This window comes from Aethalodelphis obliquidens, unplaced genomic scaffold (genome assembly GCF_003676395.1).
Source record: "Aethalodelphis obliquidens isolate GAN/ISIS:26980383/991018 unplaced genomic scaffold, ASM367639v1 scaffold2, whole genome shotgun sequence".
Lineage (NCBI taxonomy): Eukaryota > Metazoa > Chordata > Mammalia > Artiodactyla > Delphinidae > Aethalodelphis > Aethalodelphis obliquidens.
In genome coordinates this window covers 6340280-6367699 of record NW_020837946.1, presented here as the reverse complement: position 1 = coordinate 6367699, position 27420 = coordinate 6340280, and the positions used below count along the sequence as shown (strand labels likewise).

The window sequence follows — 27420 nt, the reverse complement described above, 5'->3', positions numbered from 1 at the left end:
CCCCCCCCCCCCCCCCCCCCCGCCAACACTTGTTCTTCCCCTTCTCATTGGCCTCACAGAAGGACCATCCCTGGAGGCGGGAGACAGTGAAGGGTGCCCTCATGGTGATGTACAGCTGCGTGGCCTCGTACTCCCACCCGCAGATGCTTCTAGCCCACGTGGACAACCCCATCACTGCTAAGGTCATTCACCACTACTCCAGCAGCTGCCAGGTATAACCCCGGGACGCCATGGACCCACAGTGCCCAGGGGATGCTCCCTTTGAGCCAGGCTGGCGGAGAGTCGCTCTGCATCGTTATCTGGGCACTGCCAGCCCCACCCAGGAGACAGCCAGGAGTCCTACCGGACACCCAGCATTTGGGAAGCCCATCACCCCAATCTGTGCTGTTCTCTGCTGCAGTGGGAGGGGGGAGCAGCCCTCCCGCGAGCGCTGGGTGGGATGCTTGTGGGTCCCTGAAGACAAGCCCCCCACTCTTCCCAGCCCCTCGCACTCCCTCCCTCACCTCTGCCCTCCACCCTGACATCTGACCCAAGCCCTTTCATAAGGGACAAGAATGGGCTTGTCTTCAGAGATGCAAAGGGACTGGCCACTTTCTTGGAAAGGCAAGGAGGAGAAGACACAGAGAATAAAGGAGAAATGACTTTATTATTATTGTTTTGAAAACTGTGGTAAAGTACACATCACGTGAAATTTGCCATCATAACCATTTTTAAGCATGCAGTTCACTGGTGTTAGGCACGTTCAAACTGTTGTGCAACTATCACCACCATTCATCTCCAGCACTCTTCGTCTTCCTAAACTGAAACTCTGTCCCGCTAACACCAGCTCTCCATTCCGCCTCCCCAGCCCCTGCCCCCGCCCTTCTGCTTCCTGTCTCTATAAATTTGACACCCCAGGTATCTGGTACAACTGGAATCACACAGTGTTCATCCTTTTGTGACTGGCTAATTTCACTTAACATAATGTCCTCAGGGTTCATTCCTGCCTTAAAAGCAAAAACGATTAGATGTCCATAACTTATTCTGCCTCTGTGGTGACGCACAGGGCTCAGAGCCCCTGGTCAGTGAAGGTGTCCCCTGACCGGCCTTGCTGTCCTCGGGCACAGCGTGGAGGGGTTCGGGGAGGCAGCACCTGCTGGGGGGCACTGGAGGGCTGTGCCCTGTCCAGCACCTGGCCCACGTCTCCGCCAGGTGGCTGAAAGGCAGAATGGGGCTAGCCATCTCTCAGAGCGCTCCTGGCACTGCCTCTTCTTTGGCATGGGGAAGGAGCATCCTATGCGGCTGCAGGGTCTGGGGGCGCAGGCTGGGGCTTGGGGTCTTCGGGGCTCCCTCACAGCCTGTCCCTCGTCATGGTCTGGGCACAGGACATCCGCCTCAAAATGGCCTTAATGAAGAGTGTGGTGCAGGTCACCGACGCCGTCAAGACCATCAAGGACCTGGAGGGCTTCCAATTTGCCCCAGAGGCGACCCTTACTGCATTATCATGGTAGGCTGGGTTGGGGGGCTTCCTCCATCCTGGGTGGTTTGGGGGTTCTCACTCTGCTGACCGGCTTCCCCCTGGTCAGAGGTCCTGAGAGCATCTGAGGCACAAGGCGGCAGGCAGGGGTCTCTGAAGCCCCCCCGTCTCAGTTCTGCTTTGATCCAACAGAAGGAGTTCTGAGTATGACATGCGTATGTCCGATAAAGGGTTTCACGGCCAGGAAACATTCCGGAAGCCAGAGCTGAAGACCCTTCCCCTCTTGGGCCCTGATTTGCCACCGAGGTGGCTGGTTCAGGGCTGGGAGACAGAGGCCCACGGGCTCAGCCCTGAGGTTTCTCCATAGGTGGGACCAGGGGACAGGGCTCTGCTGTAAGCAGGACAAAGCTATTTTTGCACAGAACTTTGTTAAGATCTAGAAAGTGTCAACTGTCCAAAGGCAAGAGGTGGTGGCAGGGGCCGATGAGACTGTGGGGCGACCACTGTCCCTCGTCCCCAGGCCTCCCCACTCCCTTGCAATGTCTTGGTCCCTGGAAATTGCTCCAGCTGCATTGGAAGCAGCCTGGACGGAAGAGAGATGCGGGTAGAACAGGAGGCGCTGAGAAGGAAACAAACATTCCTGCTCGGGGCTGAGCGTTACACGCACATGTAATTTCGCGCCAGCCTGGCCCAGCCCTGTGAACCAGGCCCCCAAGTCCTCATTTACACATCAGGGCTCAGGTGGGGGACATGATCTGCCCAAGGGCACACAGCCAGTAAATGCCAGACCTGAGTGAGAAGCAGCGGCCCATCTTCGCCCCACTCCTTCCATGAGACTTTGCTGCCTCCCCTAAAATGTCAAAGACCAACTGATGGTAAAAAGAATGGAGGCTATATGGGGTGTTAGCGCCCGTCATACAATGTCAGGTCCTCCTGGCTCTAACCCTGGGAGTGCGGCTGCCATCGTGGTCACTGTTGGCCCAAGCCCCTCTCTTGCCCATCCCGGGACTCTGGGTGGCTTGACGGCTCACTGCCCTGCTGTCTGGGCAGGTGATCATCAAGGCAGAACCAACTGACAGACTGGTTTCTCCAGTGCGGACCATGGCCATGGATGCCCTCTCGTACTTGAGGTGAGCTGAGCCCCTAACCAGGCCCCAAGTGCCTCTCTGGGGTGGAGGTAAAGTCTGAGACAACCCCTCAGTGCTTTTATGGGGAGGTTGCACCTCCTTTGCCCTCCCTTTTTGCCTTTGTAGCTGGAGTCTTGGGTGGCAGCTCCTGGGGCAGAGTGGGTCTTCCTAGGAGATGGGGGTCTGCTTCCACCTGCTCTTTTTTTTTTTTATAATTCTCAGCAGTATTTCAAGTTGGGAGTATTTCACCTCCCTTGGATTGGGAGGTGAATGGCAGGTGGGTGGGTTGTCCTTTGGTCCATCAGGGGATGTTTTGAGCTAGAAATCACACAGTGACACAGACTAGCACAGCCAGGAGATGGCATCCTTCCGGCCGGGGTGGGCTCAGTCAAGAAGTCTGTTTGTTGATACGGTTTATTGACACGGTTAATACAAAGTAACAGAATGCCTGATGGTTGTCTTCCTGGAATTGTCCATCCACTGGTGGGGCAGGGGGAGTGGGAAGAAGTCAGGCGTTTGTAAAATGAGTACTTGAGGTGGCTGGGTCGTTGCTAGGAATTCTTCTATTGGGGCAGATTCGTATTCATATTCGGCCCATAGCAGAACTATGTGTCGCTTTAAAAGGGTGTACATAGGCAGATTTTATTTTATTTATTTATTTTTGGCTGTGTTGGGTCTTCGTTGCTGTGTGCGGGCTTCCTCTAGTTGCGGTGAGCAGGGGCTTCTCTTGTTGCAGAGCGTGAGCTCTAGGTGTGCGGGCTTCAGTAGTTGTGGCATGTGGGCTCAGTAGTTGTGGCTTGTGGGCTGTAGAGCGCAGGCTCAGTAGTTGTGGTGCACGGGCTTAGTTGCTCCGCGGCATGTGGGATCTTCCCGGACCAGAGCTCGCACCCCTGTCCCCTGCACTGGCAGGCGGATTCTTAACCACTGCAACACCAGGGAAGCCCTAGGCAGATTTTAAATAAAATTCACATACATCCATTTAGGGACTTGGAGATAAGAAATGCATACACAAGGAATTATAGGTCAGAGCTGAGTATTTGTAGGTGAACCACAAAGGAAAAAATCTAAGACCAAAAAGGGGGCTACTAACAAGATGTGATTCAGCTGATGGGCTGTCAAGGGGCTTAGCGTGGGAGTTGGCTTTTGACTTTTGACCTGGGCTTAAAAGAGATGACTGGATTTGGGAAGGAGCTGGAGGTCCCAGCAGGGTGAAATATAGGAGGCACAACAGAGCCAATGGGGAACCTGTGACAATTCCGATACCCTGCCCCACTGCAGACCTTTAAATGATTCCTGGAGCCAGGCATGGCCCCTGGGCCCCTTAAAAAGCCCTCCTAGGAGTCTAACGTGCACGTAGGCTTGAGACCTATCTATGAAGGGGACAGAAAGAGAGAATGAGCTCGTGTGCATCAAGCAGCTAGCTACCGCCCCCGAAGGTTTATGAAGACACACGTGGCTGGGCTCCACGCCTGAGTTTTTGATTCAGTAGCTCTGAGGTGCAGCCGTAGAATTTGCGTTTCTAATAAAAGCTCCAAGGGGCTGCTGCTGGTGGTCCAGGAATTACAGTTGAAAACTCCCGGGCTGGGACCAGCCTGGCAGGCAGAGCCTATGGTTGTGGTTCAGTGAGGACCAATGGAATGGTTCTGAATAGGAGAGGGGGAGGCTCACAGCAGGCAACAAGGAGAGAGGTGGCCTTGGACCCCTGAGTCTCCCGCTCAGTCACAGACAGTCCCTGGCCACCGGTGGGTGGAGCCGGGGCCCTTGGGGAGAGATGGTTGCCTGAACCCCCAACCAGAGGAGCTGGCCTCTCCCTCATTCTGTGACATGCCTCTACACCCCAGACTGGGCAGCGGGTGGCAGGGTCTCACCTCTCCACCGACCACTCCTCTTGTCACTTCTTTCCCTAGCAAACTGAAGCCTTTCTACTCCACAGAGGAAAACAGTGAGCTGGTGGAGATTAGTATACACTCTGTCATTTCTCTCTAGCCCCCAGGAGAGAACGATGAGTCCATTAAGGTGGGTCCCTCTGGGCCACCTCATCTGCTGGGTCAGGACTTAGAAGTTTACGTTAACACGAGCAGTGCCGAGAGCCTACCATCCTGAACCTGTGAGTGGTCAGAGGCAGCAAAGTGCAGCAGGCTCTATCAGTAAGTGTACGGTGATGTCAGCTGCTGTAACAGATAAACTCCAAAATCTTCATGGTTTTACGAGATGAAAGTGTATTTGTCACTCACGTGAAGTCCAGTTGGCAGCAGCAGTGGAGAGGGGGCTGCTTCGTGCAGTTCTTCAGGGACCTGGGCTGACAGAGGCCTCACCGTGTCTAGTGCATGGCTCCAAAGGTCCCTGTGGGTAGGGATAGCCAGCTTGAGAGAGAGGGCCTGGAGGATTTATGAGCTGTGTTGCCTGCCTTCCATTGGCCAGAACTCAGTCACATAGCTCCACCTAGATGCAAGGGGTCCTGGGAAATGTAGTCCCTGACTGCATGGCAGCTTCCCAATAAGGCTGTGGAAAAGCAGGACAATCTTTTGTGGACAGGGAGCCATCTGTGTCTCAAGGTCCTGGCCCTAGATGAGGGGTCAGGAGAACTGGGCTCTGGGAATTCGGTTTCCTCCTTTGCAAAATGGGCTCCTCTTGAGGTTGTCTTATATGTCACACGAGAAGCTACGTATAAAGAACTCGATCTGAGCAGAAATCAAAGGGCGGTTATCAGGCCATCTCACACTCCCTGGTGTGGACCGGCACAGAGTCCTGGTGTGTGGCTGTGTGAGCCCCCATTGCCGCCCAGTTCTCCCCTCTCTTGGCCACAGACCCTGTATGTGAACGCCCTGTGTGCCCTGGAGCAGCTGATGGAGGGCCTTGTGCAGAGGCAGCTGGACCCCAAGGGGCTGCAGGAGATGGTGCACGTGAGTTGCCTGGCAGAGGGCGAGGAGCCAGGGATGGCCACCCCTCCCAGAACACTGGCCTGAGGGCCAGACTCTCAGTGGGAAACAGGGGTATGCATTAAAAATTGATTTGGTAATTTTATTTAGATAAAACTTCAAATTGGCTGAGAAGTTTTGAGAATGCTACAAAGAACTCCCGTATACCCTGTATACCTTTCACCCAGATCCACGATTCTTAAATAGTTTTAATATTTATTTGTTTGTTTATCTATCTATTTGGCTGCGTTGGGTCTTAGTTGTGGCATGTGGGATCTTTAGTTGTGGCATGTGGGATCTTTAGTTGCGGCATGTGGGCTCTTTTTTTTTTTTTTTTTTTAGTTGCGGCATGTGAACTCTTAGTCGCGACATGTGGGATCTAGTTCCCTGATCAGCGATCGGACTGGGCCTCCTGCACTGGGACCTTGGAGTCTTAGCCACTGGACCACTGGGGAAGTCCCCAGATCCATGATTCTTAATATTTTGTGACATTTTCTTTTTCTCTCTCTCTTTTTTTTTTCTCATTACACACACACACACACACACACACACACCATTTTGAGTCATGGAGAGTTAGCTGTAGACATCAACAACAAGAATGTTCTCATATAACAACACAATGTTCAAAATCATGAAATTTAACAGTGATACCATGCTATATTCTAATCTACGTTCTATATTCATATTTCACTAACTGTCCCAATTATGTCCTTTACAGTTATTTCCTCCCAGACCCAGGACCCACTCTGGATTATGAATCACATTTCATCGTCATGTGTCTTTAGTCTTTCTCCGTCAGTCTGGAACAATTTCTCAGTCTTTGTCTTCATAATCTCGGTATGTTTGAAGTGTGCTGGGTGGGTTTTTTTTAAAAAAATTAGACTGTTTGCTTTCTTATTATTGATTTTTCAGAGGTTGTACATATTCTGGAAACAAGCCCTTTATCATCTATATGATTTGCAGATATTTTCTCCTGGTCTGTGACGTGCCTTTTCGTTAATTTCACAGTGTCTTTTGAAGAGCAGAAGTTTCTAATTTTGATGAAGTCGAATTTACCATTTTTTTCTTTTATGGATCATGCTTTTGGTGTCATGTCTAAGAAATCTTTGCCTAACCCAAGATTTTCTCCTAGTTTTCTCCTAGAACTTGGTATTTTCAGGTTTTACAATTACGTCTGTGATATATTTTGAGTTGTTTTTAAATATGGATCAAAGTTTATTTTACTTTAATTATTTTTTTGCATATGGATAACCAGTTGTTTCAGCACCATTTGTTGGAAAGACTGTCTTTTCTCCATTGCATTACCTTTGCATCTTTGTCAAAAATCAGTTGACCCTATATGTATGGGTCTATTTCTGGACACCTATTCTGCGCTACTGATGTTTTTCTCTATCTTTATACCAATGTCATCCTGTCTTGATTACTACAATATTATATAATAAGTCTTGGAATCAAGAGCAGAGGGTATAAGCCCACCGACTTTGTTCTTTGCTGCTATACCCCACAAATATTGATATGTTGTGTTCTAATTTTATTTTAGTTCAAAATGCATGTCAATTTCTCTTTCACTTCTCCTTTGACTCATGGATTATCTAGAAATTTCTAAATATTGGAGAGTTTTCCAGAGATCTTTTTGGTTTTAATTCCTGATTTAACTCCATTGCAGTCTGAGGATGTACTTTGTATAATTCAAATTCTTTTAAATCGACTGAGACTTATTTTGTTGCCCGGGTACGGCCTATTGGTGAATGTTCTGTGTGTATTTGGAAAGTATTCTTCTGCATTGGGTGGTGTGTTCCTAAATATCGGTTAGGCCAAGTTGGCTGGCAGTGTTGTCCAAGTTTTCTATATCCTTTCTGATTTTGTCTTCTTTTTTAAAAAAAATAAATTTATTTAATTAATTAATTAATTATTTTTGGCTGCGTTGGGTCTTCATTGCTGCACGCGGGCTTTCTCTAGTTGCGGCGAGCAGGGGCTACTCTTCGTTGTGGTGCGCGGGCTTCTCATTGCGGTGGCTTCTCTTGTTGTGGAGCACAGGCTCTAGGCGCGCGGGCTTCAGTAGTTGTGGCACGCGGGCTCAGTAGTTGTGGCTTGCGGGCTCTAGAGTGCAGGCTCAGTAGTTGTGGCGCATGGGCTTAGTTGACCCGCGGCATGTGGGATCTTCCCGGACCAGGACTCGAACCGGTGTCCCCTGCATCGGCACCACAAGGGAAGCCCCTGATTTTGTCTTCTTGATCATCAGTTACCAAGAAAGAGGTACTGAAGTCTCTATCATTGTGGATTTGTTTATTTCTCCTTTCGGTTCTATCAGTTTTTGCTTTGTGTTTTGTTAAGCTGTGTTATTAGGTGCATGAACATGTAGGCCCTGGGGTGCAGGGTGGGCTGTGCTCCTGGCCTTTTTACCTCCAGACAAACATTTGGAACAAAGCCAAACACATCAGCCAAGCAGCTTCTTGGTGAGGATGCTGGGGCTGCTCTCCCTTTGCTCACAGCCTCATCTCCCTAGTGGGGCGGGGAGGTGGGGGTGGGCTGCTAAGAAATCAGAAGTATCTGGAACCTCCCAGAGCTTTGAAAGTCACACTCTGAGTGGGAAAGACAAGGAGAGCAGTGATGGCCAGGAAAGGGCTGGCCTCAGGATTTTAACGTCCCCTTCTGTGTTCCGGGCTCTCCCCATAGCTCCTGGGAAAGTTTATCTTGTCGGAGAAAGAATGGGAGCGGGAGAAGGCGGTCAACCTCCACCTCCATCTCATGCACATCTACGTCCAAAGCGTCGGTGTCTGCGTGAGTCCAGGAGCCCCCGACCCCCCAGCCTGCCGCCCTGACACCCACAGGGAAATGCCTGTCTGTATCCCAGAAGAGGAAACACTTTGGAAATCAAGTTCTGCCCCCCGGAGAGTCCCTTGGGAAGAGGCTGCCTCACTTGGCAATGGCGAAAGAGACCCTGGGAGATGCTGGCCCTGGGGCTCGGGGGTGCTGAAGAAGAGGGTGGGCCGGGTTTGGTGTGGCTCCGGGTTCTGTGGGGCCTGAGGTTCACACGGGGTGAGGACTCTGTAAGGAAAAGGGGTACACAACTATGAATACCATACTGCTTAGGAAAGTGAGTATTTACTTAGAATGAGAAAATAAATCACTACAAAATCACAAATTTCACAAAGCTTGACAAATACCACTAACATCCTGAAATCTAGAAAAGCAACAAGGTTTTTTGCTGATCGAGCACGTGACACAGCTCCATGAGACCTCTCTTCCTACATTTGCTGGCCTCATACTCTTTGACTGTCTGGTCATCAGGGATGACGTTGGCAGGAGGACGATGGTGTCCTGGAGCTGGGGTGTGGGTACAGGACTCGCATCTCGGGGCTGGTGAAGAGTGAGAGCAAGGTGGGCAGGACTCCAGTCCTGGAGCACCATTGAGTGGGGACCCAGGCCCAGTAAAGCGAAGCTGGGGCCAAGACGAGTGCTAAGTAACGTTTGAGGCCAGGTCCCGTGCTGAGTGCACCACCTGGATTCTCTGTCGCAATTCTCAGGGCATTCCCTGAAAGAAGGGGCACCGTCATCACCTCTGAAGATAAGGAACAAGAGGACCCGAGGCTGAGAACCTACCCACGTCACACAGCTAGTGAGCGGGGAAGTCCAGATTTGAAGCCAGGGCTCACTTATAGGAGCGAGGCGGGTGCCCAGACAACACCTGGCCCCGGCCTGACAGGGTGCGTCCTGGGCAGACGCCTCAGATCTTGGCTGCTCGGCCTCCCGGGGCCCAGCCGTGGGACCTGGGGATGGAAGCTCGGGCTTCCCAGACGGGTGCTTTCAGAGCAGGGTTCACCCTCTCTGGCCACTGGTCGCACTGCCCTTGGTGTGCTCGGCTGGACAGAGCGTGTAAGCATTGAGATCCCTCTGCAGCTGGGGCAGTTTGGCACTCTGGTCGGACTCATCGCCCCATGCACCTGTGACTCGCACAGAACCCGCCCGGCCTCCGTGGAAGCCCTTTCCAGCCTCCTGGATCTTCACGGTACGGAGAGGGCACCAACAGCAGGGGTGTCGGCTATGGGGCTGTCCTGGAGGGGAGTGTGGTCTCTCTGTGTAGACAAACAAGTGTGACCAGGAGGGATGGCGGAGGGGGTTCACAGCTCACTGGGAAGCCATGGAAGCTTCTGGAAGGAGAGGCTCCTTGGGTCACCTCGACTCACTGAGGTCATGTGCTGGGCACTGAGGGGCCCCAGTGGGACAGGGTCAGCTCACAGATACCAAGGATGCGGCAGAACTGGCCAGCGATGAGCTCAGAGGGGGATGCGGTGGGGAGACCTTCAGGCGGGGAGCGTTGACCTCTGCGGTGGCCGCTGGAAGTTGGCAGAGCACCCACCTGAGCTGTGCACAGAGGGGCGAGGCAATGGGTTAGGATGCCCGGATGCTGGAGGGTAGTCCAGGCCTGTGGAACCAGGGCGCCCCGAGGGCTGGGGCAGGAGGCCCCCACGATGGGGACCCTTTGTCCTGACCGATCGTGTCTGAAATTGTATTCCCACCAGCAAGCCAGACCTGCCCCTCCTGGCGTGCTTCCAGGGAGTTGGAGCTTGTGAAAGGTAAGGCGGAGCTGCAGGGCTCGGACGTGGAGAAGATTTTCGGCGCGTCTTCCTGAATCGCCAAGGTGACGAGGGGAAGGTTGTGTGGGCCATAGTCTCTGGGGGCCTGGGCCACCTCTGGGGGCTGGGACCTTGCTCAGCCTGGCTGCTCAGCCCCCATCCTCTTCTGGGGGTCATGGCTTCCACGGCCCTTGGTCCACCTCACGCCATATGTATTTAAATGGCCTGTGATGTGTTAAGATCCCTACTGTGGCGCCTGGCATATGGTAGGTGCTTAAAGGACCCCAGCTGTGTTCTCGTTGTCCCTAGCATGTGCTACACTGAGGGGGCTCCAGAAAGGATTGAACACGAGACCCTGCCCGCAGGTGTCAGCACACGGGCAGGCTGCTGGCACAGTGGTGACTGAAAGTGTCCAGAGCCATCCAAACTCTCAGGGTTGCAGAGCGATGAGGTCTCTTCTGCCTCAGGGGCCAGAGGGGGCTCTGTGCAGTGGGAGGCTTGTGCGTCGGCAGCGAGGCTCAGGGCACACCCCGAGGGAAGACAGCGAGGATCTTGGGAGAAGCTTCCTGCGTGGAGTTCAGTGGGGTGGGGGCAGGGGACGAGGAAAGGGAGGCGTTGGCGTGCATCCCTGTGGCCTTGACGCTGAGTGGCATCCAAGCAGGCCTGTGACTGAGACACGAGAGGCTGGGGGGCTGGGCGGCGGGGAGGAGGCTGGGGCAGCGCTTTGAGAGAGGATGCAGCTGGGCTGGGGCTGTGACATGGAGCGGAAGAGCGGAGACTGGCGGGCAGGGGAGTCCTTGGGCTTGGTTGTCGGACCCCGGGAACAGCCTGCTCTGGTTGTAGGTGGCGTGCTTGCAGTTTAGCTGCGATGAGGTGGCCTCGCTCGTCCAGAAGCTCTGTGAGAACGTCGGGGCCATGAACCTCCAGCATGACAAGGCCTCCGTCACCTGGATAGGCACCTTCCTCCAGATGCGGGCCAAGGAGCTGGAGGACACGGTGACAGAGCTGTGGCCGGGTCACCTGGGGCCTGCGGCTGCCTGGTGCACCCAACCTAGAGGGCCGGGCAGGGGCCCGGCCTCGTGTGCTGAGGATTCTCCAGCCCCGCCCCCAAGTCCATGGTTGTAAAGAGGAGGAGGAAGTAGGGTTCTAGAACAAGAAAGAATATGTTGAAGGTGACTCGATCAGTAAGTGGACGATGGGCTGGAGGCCCGAGGCTCGCTCTCCTGGAGCACAGCCCCTCCTGAAAATTGGATACAATCCTGGAAGGGACCAGAGGATGCATTGGAAGGGGTGCTGAAGGTTTAACCTACCCAGCGTCCGCTTGGGCAAGAGAAGGGGTGTGCGGTGGGGTGAGGGCAGGAGGTCCATGAGGGCCGGGCTGCCCGGTGATGCCCCACCCCTTCCCAGGTGGCGGAGATCCTGGGCGCCATCCTGGTCCACCTGCTGGTAGTGGATCACCCAGACGTGCGACACCCCCTCATCGAGGGCATCCTTCTGCTGGCGCACTACCACCAGGAAACCGTCCTCACGTCCCTCCTGCCGCAGCCCCTGCCCGTGGAGAGGTGGGTGCCCTGGGTGTGGGGTCACCCAGACTGTGCCCGACTCGCCACCGCCGGCGTGTCCCAGAAGACCGGGGCCCGTCCGACCCTGGGGTGGGTCAAACCCTCTCCTTGCTTCTCCGTGGGAGGTGCAGCCTCTGGGAACCTCGGACCCGGAGCCTCAGCATTACAGCTCCATCCTATCAAGCTGGAGTTCGGATCCCATAGCGTTTTACGTGTCCTGGTCACCGGCTCTGGGCTCTCCCTTCTGCAGCCCTTTCCTCCCTGAGGACAGAGCTCCGGGCTGGATAGACCACAGGACATGGGCCCCAAGGCCCGAGCAGACCACTGGAGAAGTTCCGCTCTGTCTTTCCTCCTTTCCAAATGGGGCCCTGAGAGGGAAGTGACTAGTCCAGGTGCGCAAGGGATGAAATGACAGAGCCTCAGGCCCCTCAGGTGGCCTCACAGTAAAGCAGTGCAAACCCTCCTTCTTGCGTCATTTTGATGAACAGTGCCCAGTCCCTGTGTCTCTGTCACAGCACCGCACAGGCAGCTGGTAGGATCTCACCAGTCTAGGGAGTCAGTGTGCTGGGATGGAACTGGAATTCCCTGAGGAGGGCCCAGAAAGGGGTGGGGAGGCGTCCCCAGAGCAGCAGAGACCAGGGAGCAAAGGGCAGCCTTGAGACTTGGTGGAGAGAGACGTGGCAGATGGCACAGAAGATGCTGTGAGCAGAGAAAAAAGTTTCAAGCACAGGTGTCAGATCCAGAATCTCCCGGGCTGCCCTGTGTGAAATGCAGGCCTGGCTCTGCCGTGGAGCTGCTTCTCATAAGGTCAGCCCTGCCCCGGGTCCGGGTAGGATGGCAGTGCAGCAGGTGGCTTGATTTAAGGAGAGTTAGCCCCTCTCAGCAGTGCTGAGTGGGGCCTCTGGCTGGCTGGCTTTCACTGTATTGGTTAGCTATCGCTGTGTAACAAATTGCTGCCAACTTGGGAGCTTGAAACTGTTAACAGCCCTTTATCATCTCCTGGTTTGTGTGGTCGGGAGCCTGGGCTCAGCTGAGCTGGGGCCTTTGCTCAGGGTCTCAAGCCCGAGTCAAGGTGCTGGCCGGGCTGCGTTCCTTTCTGGAGCCCAGGTCCTCCTTCAAGCTCGCGTGGCTGTTTCTTGAGTTACAGGACTGAGTTCCCCACTTTCTTGTTTCCTTTCACTCCTGTGTTTTCTTTCTGAGAAGTTGTGAATGAGCGTGTTGTGCCCACCCTTCCATTCAATTCCTGCCACCGGGCCCCAGCTGCATCTCGCCTTCCCCCCTCAACAAAACTCACCTCCGCACTCGTGTATTTGGTTTTGTGGATTCAAACAGGCAGGTTGATCCTGCTGGACTCACGGTTTTAGCCCTTCAGAGCCCACCAGACCCCACCTGCCTGTACCTGTGCACAGAGGCTCATTGCATCGCTGTGCCGGGAGCCCTTCCCTTCTCAGCAGGGCCGTGGGCTTGGACTTGGGGATCGGGAAGCCGGCTTCAAGCTGTAGCCTGGCATGTTGTCTGACCTCTGCGGGCCTCATTTCCTCTTCTATGGAAATGGAGATGAAGGCGCCTTCCACATACATGTGTTGGGAGGAGTAAGTGAGGCACACCGGCAAGCTGCCTGGTGCCCGCCTGACACACCTGGGCACTGGGAGGCTATGAGCGGACATGTCCACAAAGTCATCACACAGCAGGCCCGGCGGGGACTCCCGGGGTCACCTAGCAGCAGAGCTGGGGCTCCAGAGAGGGGCTGTGGCTTTCCCGGGAGTACCGTGGGCGGAGGCGTGTCTCTGAGCGTGGAGTCGGGACCAGGCTTCTGGTTGTGCACTCTTTGGCGGCTCATTCCACCTCCTTGAGATCCAGTCTTCAGAGTCCAGCCCCTACTCAGGGGGCCGCCTGGGAGTCCACAGGGGCTCTGACCTGCCAGGGCACATGGCCCCAAACCCACAGTCCTTGTCCCCTGTCTTTGGCTAGCCACCTGACGGAGGTGTGGCTGACTGTGGCTGAGAACTTGCCCTTTGCCCGGATGATGCTACACGTGCTGATGGGTCGGCTGCAGTCGAGGTTCACGCCCAGGGCCGACGCCACCTCCAAGGCTGACATCTGGCACCTGGCCGCAGTGGACGCTCTGATGGTGAGTCACAGGGCGCGCCCTCCTTGGCGCCTCAGTAGGAGTCTTCACGCCTCCCACCCTTCTATCTGCAGACCCTGTGCACCATCCACCTTCTTATTGAGAAGATGGACCAGGATGACAAGCTCCTGGACCTCTTCCCGGACCTCATCTACACCCTCCTGCTGCAGCTCGGCAGCAGCCAGGGGCCGGAGGCCATGTCGCCCGTCCTGAAGATGTGGAGACTCGTCCACACGGGGACCCTCCCTGAGGAGATCAACCTGCAGAGGTGCTCTCGAGGGTGGGGGCATGCGTGGGGTGTAAGGCAGAGGGCCTGGGCTGGACGCAGCCTCTTAGAAGTCACTGAACTCCAAGCGTCACCTCCACCCAGAGGCCCTCATCTTCCCCTCCTGGTGGGGAGAACTTTCTGGAAGCTGATCTTTCGATCTTCCTTCCCATGAGTCCAGCATGGTGTGATTTTCGGAGTTTGCAGACCACCGTCTCACAAGATTGCTCTTGGCCCCTTGACCGAGGCCCTGCGTATATCGGGTGCCCCTTCACAGACCTGGGTGCGGAGCTTACCTGTCTGAGGTTCTGTGGGTGCTCCCGGCGGGGTAGCCGCGTCCTGATGGGGCCCTGCCTTCTTCCAGGATCACGATCAAATCCATGCAGCTTTTGTTCCGGAAACTCAACAGCGAGCCGCTGCCTCGCACCCTGGAAGAGCAGGGCGTGTGGACACTCCTGGAGAGCAGCTCCACATTCCTGCAGGGAGTGAGCCTGCTGGCCAGGTGGGCGCCCGGCTCCGCGGGGCTCCATGTCCTTGATGGAAGGTCTGGGTCGTGGCTGCATGCCTCGCTCCGGGGGGTTGCCACGTTGACCTGCATCCCAGGCTCTGGGTGGCAGGAGGGTGCAGGGCAGAGGGAATCTTTTCTTCCAGCCCTTCCTGCTCCAAGGCAAGAAAGTGAGGTCCGAGGTGGGTGGGGATGCCCGAGGCCACACGGGGCTTCTGAGCTGGGCCAGGATGGCAGGACTGGGAGCTCCTTCCCGGGTCCTGAGCTCTCCTGAGTGGCCCTCATTCTGGTGCCCTTTTATGAAAAGCAGATGGAGAGTCAGTACTTCAGTGACCCCCTGGCCTAGGAGCTCTGCCCCCTGGGCGCCCTGCTGCAGAGCAGCTGTGCCCGGCAGGAGCTGAGAAGTCGCCACTGCGGTGCTGTCCCTGCAGGCTGTGCGTGCAGAACGCCGAGGGCTACCGGCAGAGGCTGTCGGAGCTGGTGCTCAGGGGCGTGGCCTCGGAGGCCCTGAGCTATCGCATCAGCAGTACGGCGGTCTGCGTGGAGGTGAGGCCGTGGTGCCGGCGCGGAGGACTGGGCGGGCGGGGCGGGGCGGGTTAGGGTGGCGCTGTCCTGGGGGCTCATCTCAGGGCAGGCGCACAGGCTCGGAGTCAGGGGTCGGGGGGAGGGGCGGGTGGGCAGGCGAACATCTGTCATTTGTGTGTTCGTTCACTCATTCACTCCTTCATTCGTTCATCACGTGGATAATTCGGGGCGGGCACTGTGGGGAAAGAAGGGCTGAGACCCGGCCTGTGCCCTCCAGCATGGCAGCCAAGGGATGTGTGACGTGGTGAGTGCCAGCAACACCCGGGGGCCAGAGGAGGTCTTCCCTGGGGAAGGCCTTGCAGGAGGGCTCTGAGCGGCGAACCAGGCTTTGCCAGGCAGGAAGGCCGGGAAGGGAGTCAGAGCCACTGGGGCCCAGCTACCCTTCCACGCAGCTGGGGCACTTATGGGGTCCTGAGGGAACTGGCCAGAAACCTTTTAGGAGAAATTTTCTTGGCTGCCTGATGCCCAGTATGTCGTAAGAACCAACCTTTGGCCTGCTGCAGGGGCTGGCAGACATGCTCTGTAAAGGGCCAGAGAATCAATTTTCAATTTGGGGGACACCAATTTGGTGTTAAGCTTTCTTACGTTTTAATAAAACACACTCATATGTGTGCGTGCATACACAAGACACGCATGCACACACGCATGCCAGAGGGCTCCCTGTAGGCCTGAGTCCCTGGCATCTTGGGTGCTAGAACAGTAGTGACTCTCTGAGTCCCAGGTGAGTGGAATCCATGCTTCCTGTGCTTTTCTGCTCAAACACAGTGGGCGTGGCTCTTGTGCTCAGTGGCCATTCCCATCCTGTTAACTGAAGAAATAAATGACGGATGAGTGTATTAATATAGGTCACACTCACCTAGGATTTCCCACGTATTTCCTCATCGGATCCTCACAGCGGCCCTATGAGGCAGGTACTGGTGTCGCCCTCTTTTTACAGATGGGGAAACTGAGGCTCAGAGGCGTTGAGGCACTTGCCAGGGCCCCACAGCTGGCAGGCGGAGGAGCCCAGAGCTGGTCCTGGGAGTTGGGGCTCAGAATCCTCTCCTGTTCACAGAGAGACAATTCCGCGCACTGAATGTCACCACACGTCCTGTTTTGTGGCTGAGAAATGGGCCTCTCTGAGGGGTAATTGTAAGAAGTTCTCCTTTCCAGCTCATGAGTGTCCCGATCCTGTACCAGGAGAAGCTGCTGAAGCCGGCAGTGCTGATGCTGGAGAAGGGCGTGGACCAGGACGTGGCCCTGCGGGTGCTTTCCCCACGCACCCTCGGCGACATGGCCCTCCGTGCCCCCAAGAAGGTCTGGGGCCGATGCCGGTGTGTCCCGGGGAACCAGGCTCGGGCTGATGGCTCCCGTGCCCCCCAGGTGAGGCAGTACCAGAAGCTTTTACTGGAGAAGTGCCTGTGTTCCCTGAGGGGGCCTGTGAGCACCAGCGTGACCTCCGAGGGCATGGAGACCCTAGCCAAGGTCCTGGCTGAGCTGCGGGAAGGGGACTTGGGGTCCGACTTCCATGCCGTCTCCGAGCGGTGCAGAGCCGCCTTTGACCACGTGAGTCCGCACTGGAGCCTTGCTCAGCCCTGGCCCTCATGGGGGCCCCTCAGAAATGGCTGCTGAGTGGACGAGTGGCCACTTCTAATCCCCTAAAGAAGAGACGCACCCTGGAACAAAAAGGGGTACAAGGTCTGACTTGTTGCTGATGTTTCGATTGGCTGATCATGGCATCCGATAAAAAATAAAAGATCTTGTTCTAGAGCCCATGGGACCCTTCTCCCCGATTTTAATTCCTCGCAGCCACAAATGCTCTTTGGACAGCTGTGGCATGCAAGATGGGGACTCCGCTAGGCGGCGGTGGGCAATCAGATCCAGCGCAGCCCTCATCTAGGGAAGAGAAGATCACAAACACCAGAATAACGCCCAGTCCCGAGAGCCCTGCAAGAGAGACTCCATCCTGATGGAATGACCCAGAAGGCTTCGCAGGGCCCGAGGCATTTAAGAGGGTCCACCTCTTAATGGCTGTGGTTTTGTTGGGCTTCCTGCTTCCCAAGTTTCAGAAACTGTTTGTCCACCTCCGCTGCAGGAGAGCGAGCTACTGCGTTTAAAAGCCTTCGTCCTCTTCGGGAAGCTGGCAAAGGTGGTCAGGATTTCCAAGAAGCATTTCTTCAAAGAGGAAGTGAAGAAAGCCTGGGTCCCCCTCATGCTGCAGGATCCCTGCTCCAGTGCAGCCCAGGTGAGACACACCTGGGCTTTGTGTACAAAGTCCAGGGCCCGCTGTCCCTAAAAGGAACACACGCTTTGGGGCTGCCAGCCCGGCTAGCTGGGGTGTCCCCTTCCTCGCTCAGTCTTCCCGAGACCCCAAAGGCCATGATCTGCTGGTTCCTCGCGCCAGGCTGGGAAAGGCACCAGTCGAGATGACCCACAAACCGGCTTATTGAGGAATCTGGGCTCTGGGGCGGGGGGAAGCATGGTGGAGTTTCCTTCTTCTCCAGGGGCCTTCACCAGCCGCCCTTTCTTTTACCAGATTCTATAAGTTGCTTTCCCTTTTGGGAATTATGACTCGGTCAGGTTTAACACTCCCCTTAAATCTGTCCTCTCTGGCTCCCTGTGGGGCAGGCTCGTGCTGAGGTTGCCGGGAGGACTGGAGGGTGCCTAGCTTTCCCACCCCTTTTCTCCCCCTTCTCCGAGGCCCGGCTGCTCTGTTGCTTCGGGGTCGGGGGAGGCCCACACCCCCTCGCTTAGCTCCCGCCTCTCAGGCTAACACTGGCTGCCTGGGGACACACGTGTACGGAGCCCCTCGCCCCCTGTGCCGCCCATGACCCTGACCTCTGTCTTCCCTGCTCCCTGTCTCCATGTGTGGACTGGGGAGGGGATGGTGGCTGAGATGAGGGGTGGTCCTGCCGCCCCTCAGGAGCCGTGGGGATGCGGCTGGCCCCAAACGAGGCGTCCTCAACAGAGCGTGTTCAACTACCGTCCTAACCCCGCTTCTGGGGCCACAAGCTTAGTCCCCTCAATCTTGCTGCTGAGAGCTGAGGCTTCCACGTAGGGGTGGGGATCGAGGTAGGAAGTGACAGCACACCCAGAAAGGTGACCGAGAGGGTTTCATGAAGGGGCCACAGAGAGGAGAGACCAACACGGCTTGGGGCCCCAGCGGGTGCTGCCCGTCCTACTCCCGGGGGAATAGACACCCCAGCCTCCCTCCCGGCCCTCCAATCAGCATCTTCCTGTGCCTAACCCCACCGGAGGCCGGAGACTGGGGGGCCTGGTTGCTGCAGGGCACAGGGACAGGCAGAACCGGTGGAGGGGATCTGGGGGGATGAGAGAGCTCACTCCCATCGTGGCAATCGCAGCCAGGCCCCTGACCCCAGTCTCCTGGAGGGGCAGGTCCCTGGCGGGGCTGCCGAGGGCACCAAGGTGCTGGCCAATGGCTGAGGGGGCGAGTGTGGCTGCACCGCTCCCAAGGGGTTTTAGTAACTGTGCACACAGGCGTGACACGGGCTGGGGGGCTTGGGTCCCAGCATCCTCCCAGGGCCCACCAGCCTGCCCTTCTTTGGCTCCCTGAGGCTTTTGGGGGCCGCCCTCGAGTTTACTGATGGAACGCCAGTCCTGGCAGCCCCACCCCTTGTGTGAACCCCCTGGGTCTGCCTGACACCTCCCCTGCTGTCCTGTCCTGTGTCCCTCTAGGCCTGTGTGGCTACCGTGTTTCAGTGTGTGCACTTCTGGGGCTGGAAGGCCCTGGAGAGCTCCTCGGACCAAAGTGATGCCATTGCCCCCAAGGACATGACCGGTTTCCAGATAATCCTGTGCTCTGTCTTGGTGAGGAAGCTGAGGGGGGATGGCCCCATGGGAGGTGGCCCCCGGGGGCTTGGGGCTTCATCCTGTGACCTTGCGTTCACCTTCTGGACGTGAGGTGTTGAGACCAGCTCTGTCCAGCAGAAAGAGAATGCAAACCACTCACATACCCATTTTTAAGATTTCTGTTAATGTGAAAAGAGGTGAAACCAAATTTAATAGTAGATTTTATTTAACCCAGTAGATCCAGATCATCATCATTTCAACATGCAATCAATATAAAATTATAAATGTCACAGTTTACCTTTTTGGGGTAGTGTCTTCAATATCCAGGAGGCACTTTACACTTAATTCAGACTAGCCACATGTCAGGTGCTCAAGGACCAGGTGTGGTCAGTGGCTACCATATTGGACAGTGCAGGTTGTGGACAAATGTAATCTCTCTGGGCCAGAGAAGAATAACTGAAGACTGAAGGTCCTTACGTTGCTCAGCTACAAATCTGCTGTGTGACTTTGATATGTGCACTTGCCCTCTCTGGGCAGACCCTTCAGCCTCAGACAGATGGGACTGCTCTTTGTGAGCAGCTGGTCTCCAGGACCTCATCCTCCATGGCTCTGGGTGCCACTTGTTTTTTGCAGACTCAGAGAAAGCCTGCCGTTCTCTACAGCTTCTTGCTAGAAACAATGACGTATGTTAAAAGTAACTTGTCAAGGATCAGAATCGCTGCATGTAACCTGGCAGGTGAGCAGGCAGGTGTTTCCTGATGCAGGAGGGAGCTTGAAGGCCATCAGGTCAGACCCAGACCTGGAGCAGGGGGACAGGTGTTGGGACCTGGGTTCAGGTGGAAGTCCCTGTCTGTGTGTCCCAAGGAACTTCCTACATGCCCTATTCTCAACTAAGCATCCTCAACTAAACCCTCAACAGGGACCCTCATAATGTGAAACCAAATCTCTCACTGACCTAATATTCGTGTGATGAACATTTCCTGGCTATCATTTCAGGAATCATTATGAAGCAGATGTCTGCACGTTACCTGAAAAAGCTGGACTTTCCTACATTACGGAATTGTAAGTAATGGAGACTCAAGTATGAGTCAAAAATGAGTCCACTAAGCTCATTTGGGAGCTTAGGGAAACTGCCTGAGGGGAGAGGCAGCTGACCCTGGTTGTCTTTGGGGTAGGGGTGTAGCCAGGGCACAGAGAGGTGGGTGAGCGGGACATGCGATGGGCTTTCCAGCAAGACAGCTCTGAGGGCTCCCTGTGCTCTCTGCGCGCTCCCTGCCACACACTTCGATGAAATAACTTGCCCTGATTCATATGGCTGGTCCACACAGCAGTTGGGTCCTGTGGGTGGTCTTTCTGTCCCTATTGACGTAACGGAAGCCCCCAGAGATGGGAGATGTGTGTGGAGACGTGGCTGCACCTGCCACCTTCTGAATTCACACACAGTGGGGTGAAGTCCACAGCCCCTGTGAGCCCCTCGCCCCGCAGTCAGCTCCCCGGGCAGGGCTTTCATCAGCACACACTGCCCAGGGCAGGTGGAGGGCGCGGACCTGGCCTCGAGGGTCCCCATCCTCTCCTGATTAAGCTCGCTCTCAGCTCCCCAGGGGCTACAGCTGGACCCGGATCCTGGGGTCCGGAGGGCATCCCTGGAGACTCTCACAATCTTGGATACCTGTAGTCATCAGTGGCTTTTGGCTTCACCCTAAGGAATTTCCTAGGTGGTCTGAATACAGAATGTACCTGCCTCTCCCCAGCGTGCCAACCCCACCACGGCGATGCAAACCACTTTTAATTTAGTTTGTAAGAAAAGCATTGTTCTTAAATAATCAGTGTCCCTTGCTTTCCTCCCATTGAAATAAACCTCCCTTGCCATTTGGAGAGCAGATTCCTGACTGTAAGGTGATGTCCCCCCAGAGCCAAGACAGTGGAACAAAGGGCAACTTCACTCCCGCTTCCCCCGAGTGTGTGTACGTCCGGCAGCTCCTCTCAGCCCAGAGGATCTGGAGCCCCCCTTGTGTCTTCACCGCATTTCAGCTCCACAGTTCCACCCATGTGGATGGTGTGTCCATTGCCAGGCACTGTGCTGGGGTAACCAGAGGAGCCCAGCTGCTGTCTGGACTCTGCTTCCAGGGACCCCGCTCTTAAAGGGACAGGAGGCATCTACCAGTGACCATGATACGCATCATGGTGAGGGAGGGTGGCCGCCAGTGGGGGCAGTGCTGGTGCCCGTGCAGCGCACAGGGAGTGTTCACAGCCAGGAGGTAATCCGGGGGGGTTTCAGAGAGGAAGTGACACCACACCCTCTACCCTCACCCTTTCCACATCAGGGCCTGCTGGACCAGGATGGGGAGGGACCCAGCAAGGCCTGGAGCAGAGCCCAGCAGAGGGTCAAGAAGGAGGAATTATCTCCAAGCCCAAGAAACAAGCAGGCACCACCCTGGGCACCATGGGCGGAGGTGCTGCTGAGCAGTCCCGGAAATCAACCTGCACCAGAGGCTTCTGGGAAGCGTCTCACACTGTTTGGCGGCTCCCGTGGAATAGACAATGAAGTTATTTCCCGCCAAGTGATGAAGATCGTTGCTGCCGGAAGACTTGAGTCCCACTGACACAGTTGAAAGGGATGTGCCCTTCGGTACAGGTCCTGGGGGAAGCCATACAATTGTAAAATCAGGTCTCTGATCAATTCCCTTAATGCCCCTGCGAAACATTTCCAGATGATTTATCGACCCAAACTCAGAAAGCAAAAATTTAAGACAACATAGTATTGTCTTAAACCTATCCTAGGTTTTCCTTTAAAATTAATAGAAGCCAGCAAAAATAAAGCATCAACTTTTCTATGTTAAAATATATCTTCTGTACGATAAAATATCATAAAGTCAAACAAGTCGCAGATGGAAGAAGTTACTTGCAATTTATGTAAAACTAGATTGATTCATATAATTGGATTGGCATACAGCATATGCCCACATCAGTAACACAGCAAATTAAAAAGCAGTGTCATGAGAGTGCTTGAAAAGCCAGGCCCCCCAGGAAGGCATGCGAACTGCAATGCTGTGCATTTCACACCCACAACAGTGGCTCTGGCTAGTGGCAGCGGTGTGGGGAAATGGGACCTTTTATTATTGCTGGATGGAGTGCAAATGGGATTAGGCATTTGGGAGAGGACTTTGGCAATAATCATGGAAGTTGAAGACATGACCAAGTCACCTCTGGGTGGGGCTGCAGGTCGATCTGCATATGTGCACAAGGATGGTGGCTGAAGAGTATTCTTAGCAGCAAACACCCAGTGGGACAGTGGGACACACCAGCTACCTAAGGAACTCTACAATGAGACCCATGTTCATCAGTCAGCTCCTGTCAAATGCAAGCACCTCTTGGTGAGACAAAGTTGCACAGTGCATACAGTCCCGAGTTATTTATGTGAGTTAACACATACCATTCTGTATAGTTAATGGGGTCCTTTATTGGCAGATCCTATAAATTGGCTGAGAGGATCCAGCCAACTTCCTCTAGGCCCTTCTGCCCCACCTTCCTCCCCTAGGCGATACAGCATCACAAACTCAGTTTTCCAGCCTCTGGCATCTAGGCCTGGCCAGTGAGACTTCGCAGGACTGCTAGGTATGGAGGGCGGGGGAGGGAGGCCAGGCACAAGCAGTTTTGGGCAAGGATGATAGCTTTCCTGTTGAAGGAGAAATGGGGGTTGTGCTCTCAGGAAGCCGCAGGCACGCGGGAAAGGTCTAGAATTGCAGGGCCATACCCATCCGGTCTGAGCCAGCAGTCCCCTGCCAGCCTGTACTGAGGGAAAATGAACATCCTGCAAGGTGTAAGGCTCTTGGCCAGGCTCTCGGCTCCAGGCAGTGCAGGCCCTCCCAGTTCACAGGGCTCTGGGCTGAACGTGGCCCCCCAGGTTCACAAGTGGAAGCCCTAACCCCCAGTGTGATGGTAGCTGAGACAGGGCCTTTGGGAGGTAATTGGGTTTGGATGAGGTCACAAGGGTGGGGCCCCCATGACGGGATCAGTGCCCTCCTAAGAGACACCAGAGCTCCTCCTCTGTCCACATGACACGGCAAGAAGGTGGCTGTCTGCGGGCCGGGAAGTGGGTCCTCCCAGAGCCCGACTGTGCTGGCTCCCTGATCTCAGTCTTCCAGCCTCCAGAAACAAACTTCTTTTGTTTAAGTACCCAGTCTTTGGTATTTTGTTACGGCAGCCAGAGCTGAGTAAAACACGCAGGTAATGTCCTAGTGAAACAAGATGTGGGTGGAAAGCGTACATCAATACAGGGAGAATGGTCACCTAGGGACGGAGGGTGGGAAGGAAAGGTGTGCAACTCAATCTCATCTCTAAACTTTTACTTAAAAAATCCATTACACACAGCAATATATTAACCATTTACTCAGGATGTTGGTACACGGGTTTTGTCACTGTGTTCTGAGTACTTGAAATATTTTATCTAAAAAAGTCACTGTCCAAGGCCAAGTTATAAGGGGGGAATTTATACTTGGAGATCATTGAAATCCCACCAGAGAGAGATGCGAGAACCAGTGAATTGCCAGAGCTCCCTGTGTTCCCGGCGTCTACCTTGGCCCATTCCAGTACAAGCCAATAAGCCCTCTGTACCTTATGGTGGCCCAGATGAGAAACTGTCTCTACAGCCCATTCCAGTACAAGCCAATAAGCCCTCTGTACCTTATGGTGGCCCAGATGAGAAACTGTCTCTACAACTGAAAAAACAAAAACAAGAATTAAAAAATTTAAATGTTACGTGTATCAAAAATATAGACAAAATTAAAGGGCATAGAAATTAAAACAATCAAAAAACCAAAAAAAAAAGAAAGTCACTGTGATATCCTATTATAAACAGCTCCAATAAAAATCATGAGGTGTCATGGGTGCTGTGTCATGGGTGCTGAGTGACTACAAGTGTGTTTTGGGACCATCACAGGACTGTTTATGTTTTCATCTAAAAATACTAGGAATTACTTTTATGGGTTAAGTTGTACGATGGTTCAATTTGCTACCTCCTATTATGGAAGATACCAAGTCCCATGGGTCTGAATTTAAAAGACTAAGCAGCTGTATTTTCCTTCCAGGATCACTGTATCCAGGGCTGAAACTTAGGTTTCATAGCAAACGATTTCTCTAAGGAAATAGGAAATGTAAGGGAGGATTCTCTGGTCACATCTAAAGGTAACAAAGAAAACATGAGAAAAATCGGCCTGTAAAGAATAACATTAAAATTTTTAATTAGTCAACTTTATTCAAATAATTTCCAAGAACCCAGAGAGTCATCTCAACGGAACCAATTTCATAGAAATTTGCTTTGAAGGGCAGATAAGCAAAGCAAGTTGTCACATATTCTTGAGAATTTAAAAAAATACACAAAAATCAGAGAGGAAAGAGGGAATACTTCAGAATAACTTGGCAATAGATTTTCAGCTTTGAGGTTTTCTAACACGAAATCACTTTTCTCTTCCATCCTGAAAGATGTGTTGTTCTTTCCTCTAAAAAAAAAAAAAAAAAAAAAAAATGGATTTCAGTATAATTCTATTTTAATTCCCATTGCCTGCCCTCAAAAGCTTAACTGTTGTATTCAACTCCATCGAATATATATAAATATTTGAGTCATTATAGAGAATGCTATGATGCTTAATAAATACCCGACGGAACGTAAAGAAAAAAAAAAAGTAACAGTAACCCCTCAGGCAGGCAGTGCAAACTGGTGGTTAAGGCCACGGGCTTTCGAATCCTGGCCCAGCCATGCACTGCCTGTGTGGATTCAGCAGTTAAGACTACATTTCCTTATTTATAAAGAAGAGCTAGCACTGCCTATTGGACAGAACCTATCTAATCAAAGTGTTCACATGGGGATTAAGGAAGGAAGGTGTGAAAAAGGCCTGGAGCACAGAGGGCACTCAGAGGTTGGCCCTTAAAATTCCTTGCGTTCACAGCTCATGCAGATTCGGTCCCTTTCCTCAAGAAGTTTATAATGTTAAGTAGAGAAAGAAAAGAAAATACAGAAAAATGGTTAAGTATGTTTATATTGTAGTTCCAGAAGGAGCCGGCCAAACCAAACTCAGTCAGATCCCATCAGCCAGTGGACAAGTGACATGGACTCGGGATACATCGCCCAAATTCCTGCGTGCGACACGCTGAAATGCATGCTGGGAAAGCTGGCACCCACGTGAGAAAATTTAACCCCTCAGGGCGGCTTCCCTCTGGAGAAGATACAATGGTGCCTGCAGGGTAACGCTTCAGCTTAAGGCACCTGCACAAGCTAAACCGTGGCCAAGGCTGGGGAGCAGATGGGCTTCAGTGGGGAGGACAGGAGACCGTGGGCCGAGCAGCAGCGTGTGGTCCGGCCCCTCACGTGTGTGGGATGCTGCTGGGGGTTCTCCAAGGGCTGACTCCTGCTCTGTTCCCAGGAGGGATCCAGAAGGGGTCAGAGTTGTCAATTCTAGATCAGTTTTGCCTACAACAGCTACGTTCTGAGTGTGAGGTGAAGAGGCTGGAAGTGACAGTTTGACAAGGATGGCATAGTGTCTTAAGGGAAGCTTTTTAGAAACATCCCCTAAATGCATTCCAATAGAAAATGTGTAAAAATGCTGATTTTAGAGGAAGGGAAAGAATTTGGGAGAAAGTTCGGAAAATGAACACCTAAGGATCCTGTTGCAAAACACCCACATTCGACAAACAGAAACGTACCTTCTTCTCTTCCCAGGTGGCCTATACAGAGCCAGCCTCTTCCCCAGGCCTCGGGATGGCTCTGCCCACAGGTGAGAAATCCCAGGGTCCAGTCCACCGTCTGCACACCTGAGGGTCTGATAATCGGCGTCGTTTTGTGGGGACTTGGTGGCCCCAGCTGGCATCGAGAGCAAATCCTGTAGGTGGAGGGGCCCTAATTGTGTTTGAGCCGAGGGGACTCTTAATGCTCTGCTGGGGTGATGATGACAAGCTTGGGGGGCGCTGGGAGCCAGAGTCTGGATGGAATTTTCCTGAGAAGTCTTCTTTTGGATACCGAACTCCCACACTTGCTTTATCTGGAGATGCTCTGGTACCTGAAGGCACCTGCGTCTGCTGAAGCGATTTTTGGCAATACTTTTGATGAAGCTTGTCAAATTTTTCTTTAATGTCGTCGTAACGATCCCTGGCACAGCCTGGAGGCTGTACCCTGGGTACTGAAATGGCTTTGTTGAGTGATACCGACTTCCTAAATCCTCCCAGATCATTTCCTTGACAAGCAAGGTCAGAGGTCTGCTCCGAGCGGCCCAGGCTACATGTGGAGTTGGTCTTTGAAAGGGAAGGGAAGGAATCACTCTTTGGTGGGCAGCTACCCTCTCTGATAGATCCTTTGCCCAGGCTTTCAAAAGCCTCACTCAACCTCTTAGCTTTTGCTCTGCGGAGAGGGCTACTCGGCCTGTGGGCTTCTATGCCCTGGGGGCTCCCAGGGCTTGCTGGACCACCTCTGTACACATCCACAGACGAGGAGCCGGGAAGGTATGTCAGGCAGGGCTGCTTCCTAAGAGTCGAGCAATATTCCTGATGAAGCTTGTCAAATCTGATTTCGATCTCCCTGTAACGATTCCCTCCCTCGCCCGGCGGTACTCTGGGTCTAGAACCTATTTTTACAGGAGAAATCAACCAGTTTAATGCCATGAATCTATTTTCCTGATCAAGATGATACACTGCATTGGAGTCTAAGTAAGTCAATGAAGAATGATGCTTCTGAGGCGTTCTCGGAAGCTCCTTCCAATGTGAAGCGAATGCGTGGATCTGGGGTTGGTTTATTTCAAGAAAAGCCCTTCCCAGTTTTAAACCCATCTTATGTCCAGAAACATCGAGTATGTTCTCGCGATCTCTTAACACTGCCACGTCCTTCGCAGATTCGGAGCCGGGTGGACGTCTCTCCCGGGGGCTCCTCCGAGAGCGCCCGCCTCCTCTGCAGCTCGTTCTGTCCATTCTGCTCTTACACCTGTGCCTCCGCTTGGAGCTCCAGTTCTGGCGGATGAATGTCTTGGTGGAGATGACGCAGGAGGGCCTCACACCCAGCAGGCAGCTCATGGAGTGCAGCATGCCTGCGTACAGATCGCTGAGCGTCGCGTTGCAGATGTCCTCAGCCTCAGAGCATGCGCCGCTCGAGAAGCTGCTGCCACCGGTCCCTCCCTGTAAGGAGATGCCATCACCCCTTGGCACCAGGGCCAGGTCTGCTGAGCTAGAGTGCAAAGCATCACCCTCTCTGGGCAATGAAGTTGGCTGAAATGGGCCACCGGGACTCTCTTCAGAGTTGCCACCGTAGTATCCTGGAGAAACACACACACAAGGCAGAGGCACGTTAACCATTTAAAACCGACCACATGCAGAGATCAGGGAACCGAAGGCTGGATGGGGACCAGGGTTTTTACTTTTTTTAAATTATTATTTTTAATTGAGATATAACTGACATATAACATTATGTTAGTTTCAGGAGTATAACATAACAGTGTGAGTTCTTTTTTTTTTTTTTTTTTTTTTTTT

General features: G+C 53.7%; 2 protein-coding genes across 5 annotated transcripts in view; one reads left to right on the top strand and one right to left on the bottom strand.

Moving 5' to 3' along the window:
- Positions 1-20627, top strand: part of MROH2A (maestro heat like repeat family member 2A) — a 34050-nt gene extending 13423 nt beyond the window's left edge. The window contains 21 exon segments of the mRNA XM_027115672.1: positions 60-212; positions 1365-1486; positions 2191-2197; positions 2507-2586; positions 4491-4599; positions 5391-5486; positions 8178-8282; positions 9390-9510; positions 10025-10143; positions 10922-11074; positions 11486-11640; positions 13612-13771; positions 13843-14048; positions 14398-14535; positions 14970-15092; positions 16263-16668; positions 17198-17347; positions 18799-18930; positions 19546-19648; positions 19909-19974; positions 20506-20627. Coding sequence (XP_026971473.1) covers positions 60-212; positions 1365-1486; positions 2191-2197; positions 2507-2586; positions 4491-4599; positions 5391-5486; positions 8178-8282; positions 9390-9510; positions 10025-10143; positions 10922-11074; positions 11486-11640; positions 13612-13771; positions 13843-14048; positions 14398-14535; positions 14970-15092; positions 16263-16668; positions 17198-17347; positions 18799-18930; positions 19546-19648; positions 19909-19974; positions 20506-20627 — 2826 coding nt within the window.
- Positions 20628-24140: 3513 nt separating this feature from the next.
- Positions 24141-27420, bottom strand: part of HJURP (Holliday junction recognition protein) — a 16979-nt gene continuing 13699 nt past the window's right edge. For all 4 annotated transcript variants that reach the window (XM_027117678.1, XM_027117688.1, XM_027117708.1 and 1 more), the window contains 2 exons: positions 25612-27206; positions 24141-24410 (listed from right to left, as the gene is read on the bottom strand). In XM_027117678.1, coding sequence (XP_026973479.1) covers positions 25633-27206 — 1574 coding nt within the window. In that variant the 3' untranslated portion in view covers positions 24141-24410; positions 25612-25632. The remainder of the gene's footprint in view (positions 24411-25611; positions 27207-27420) is intronic.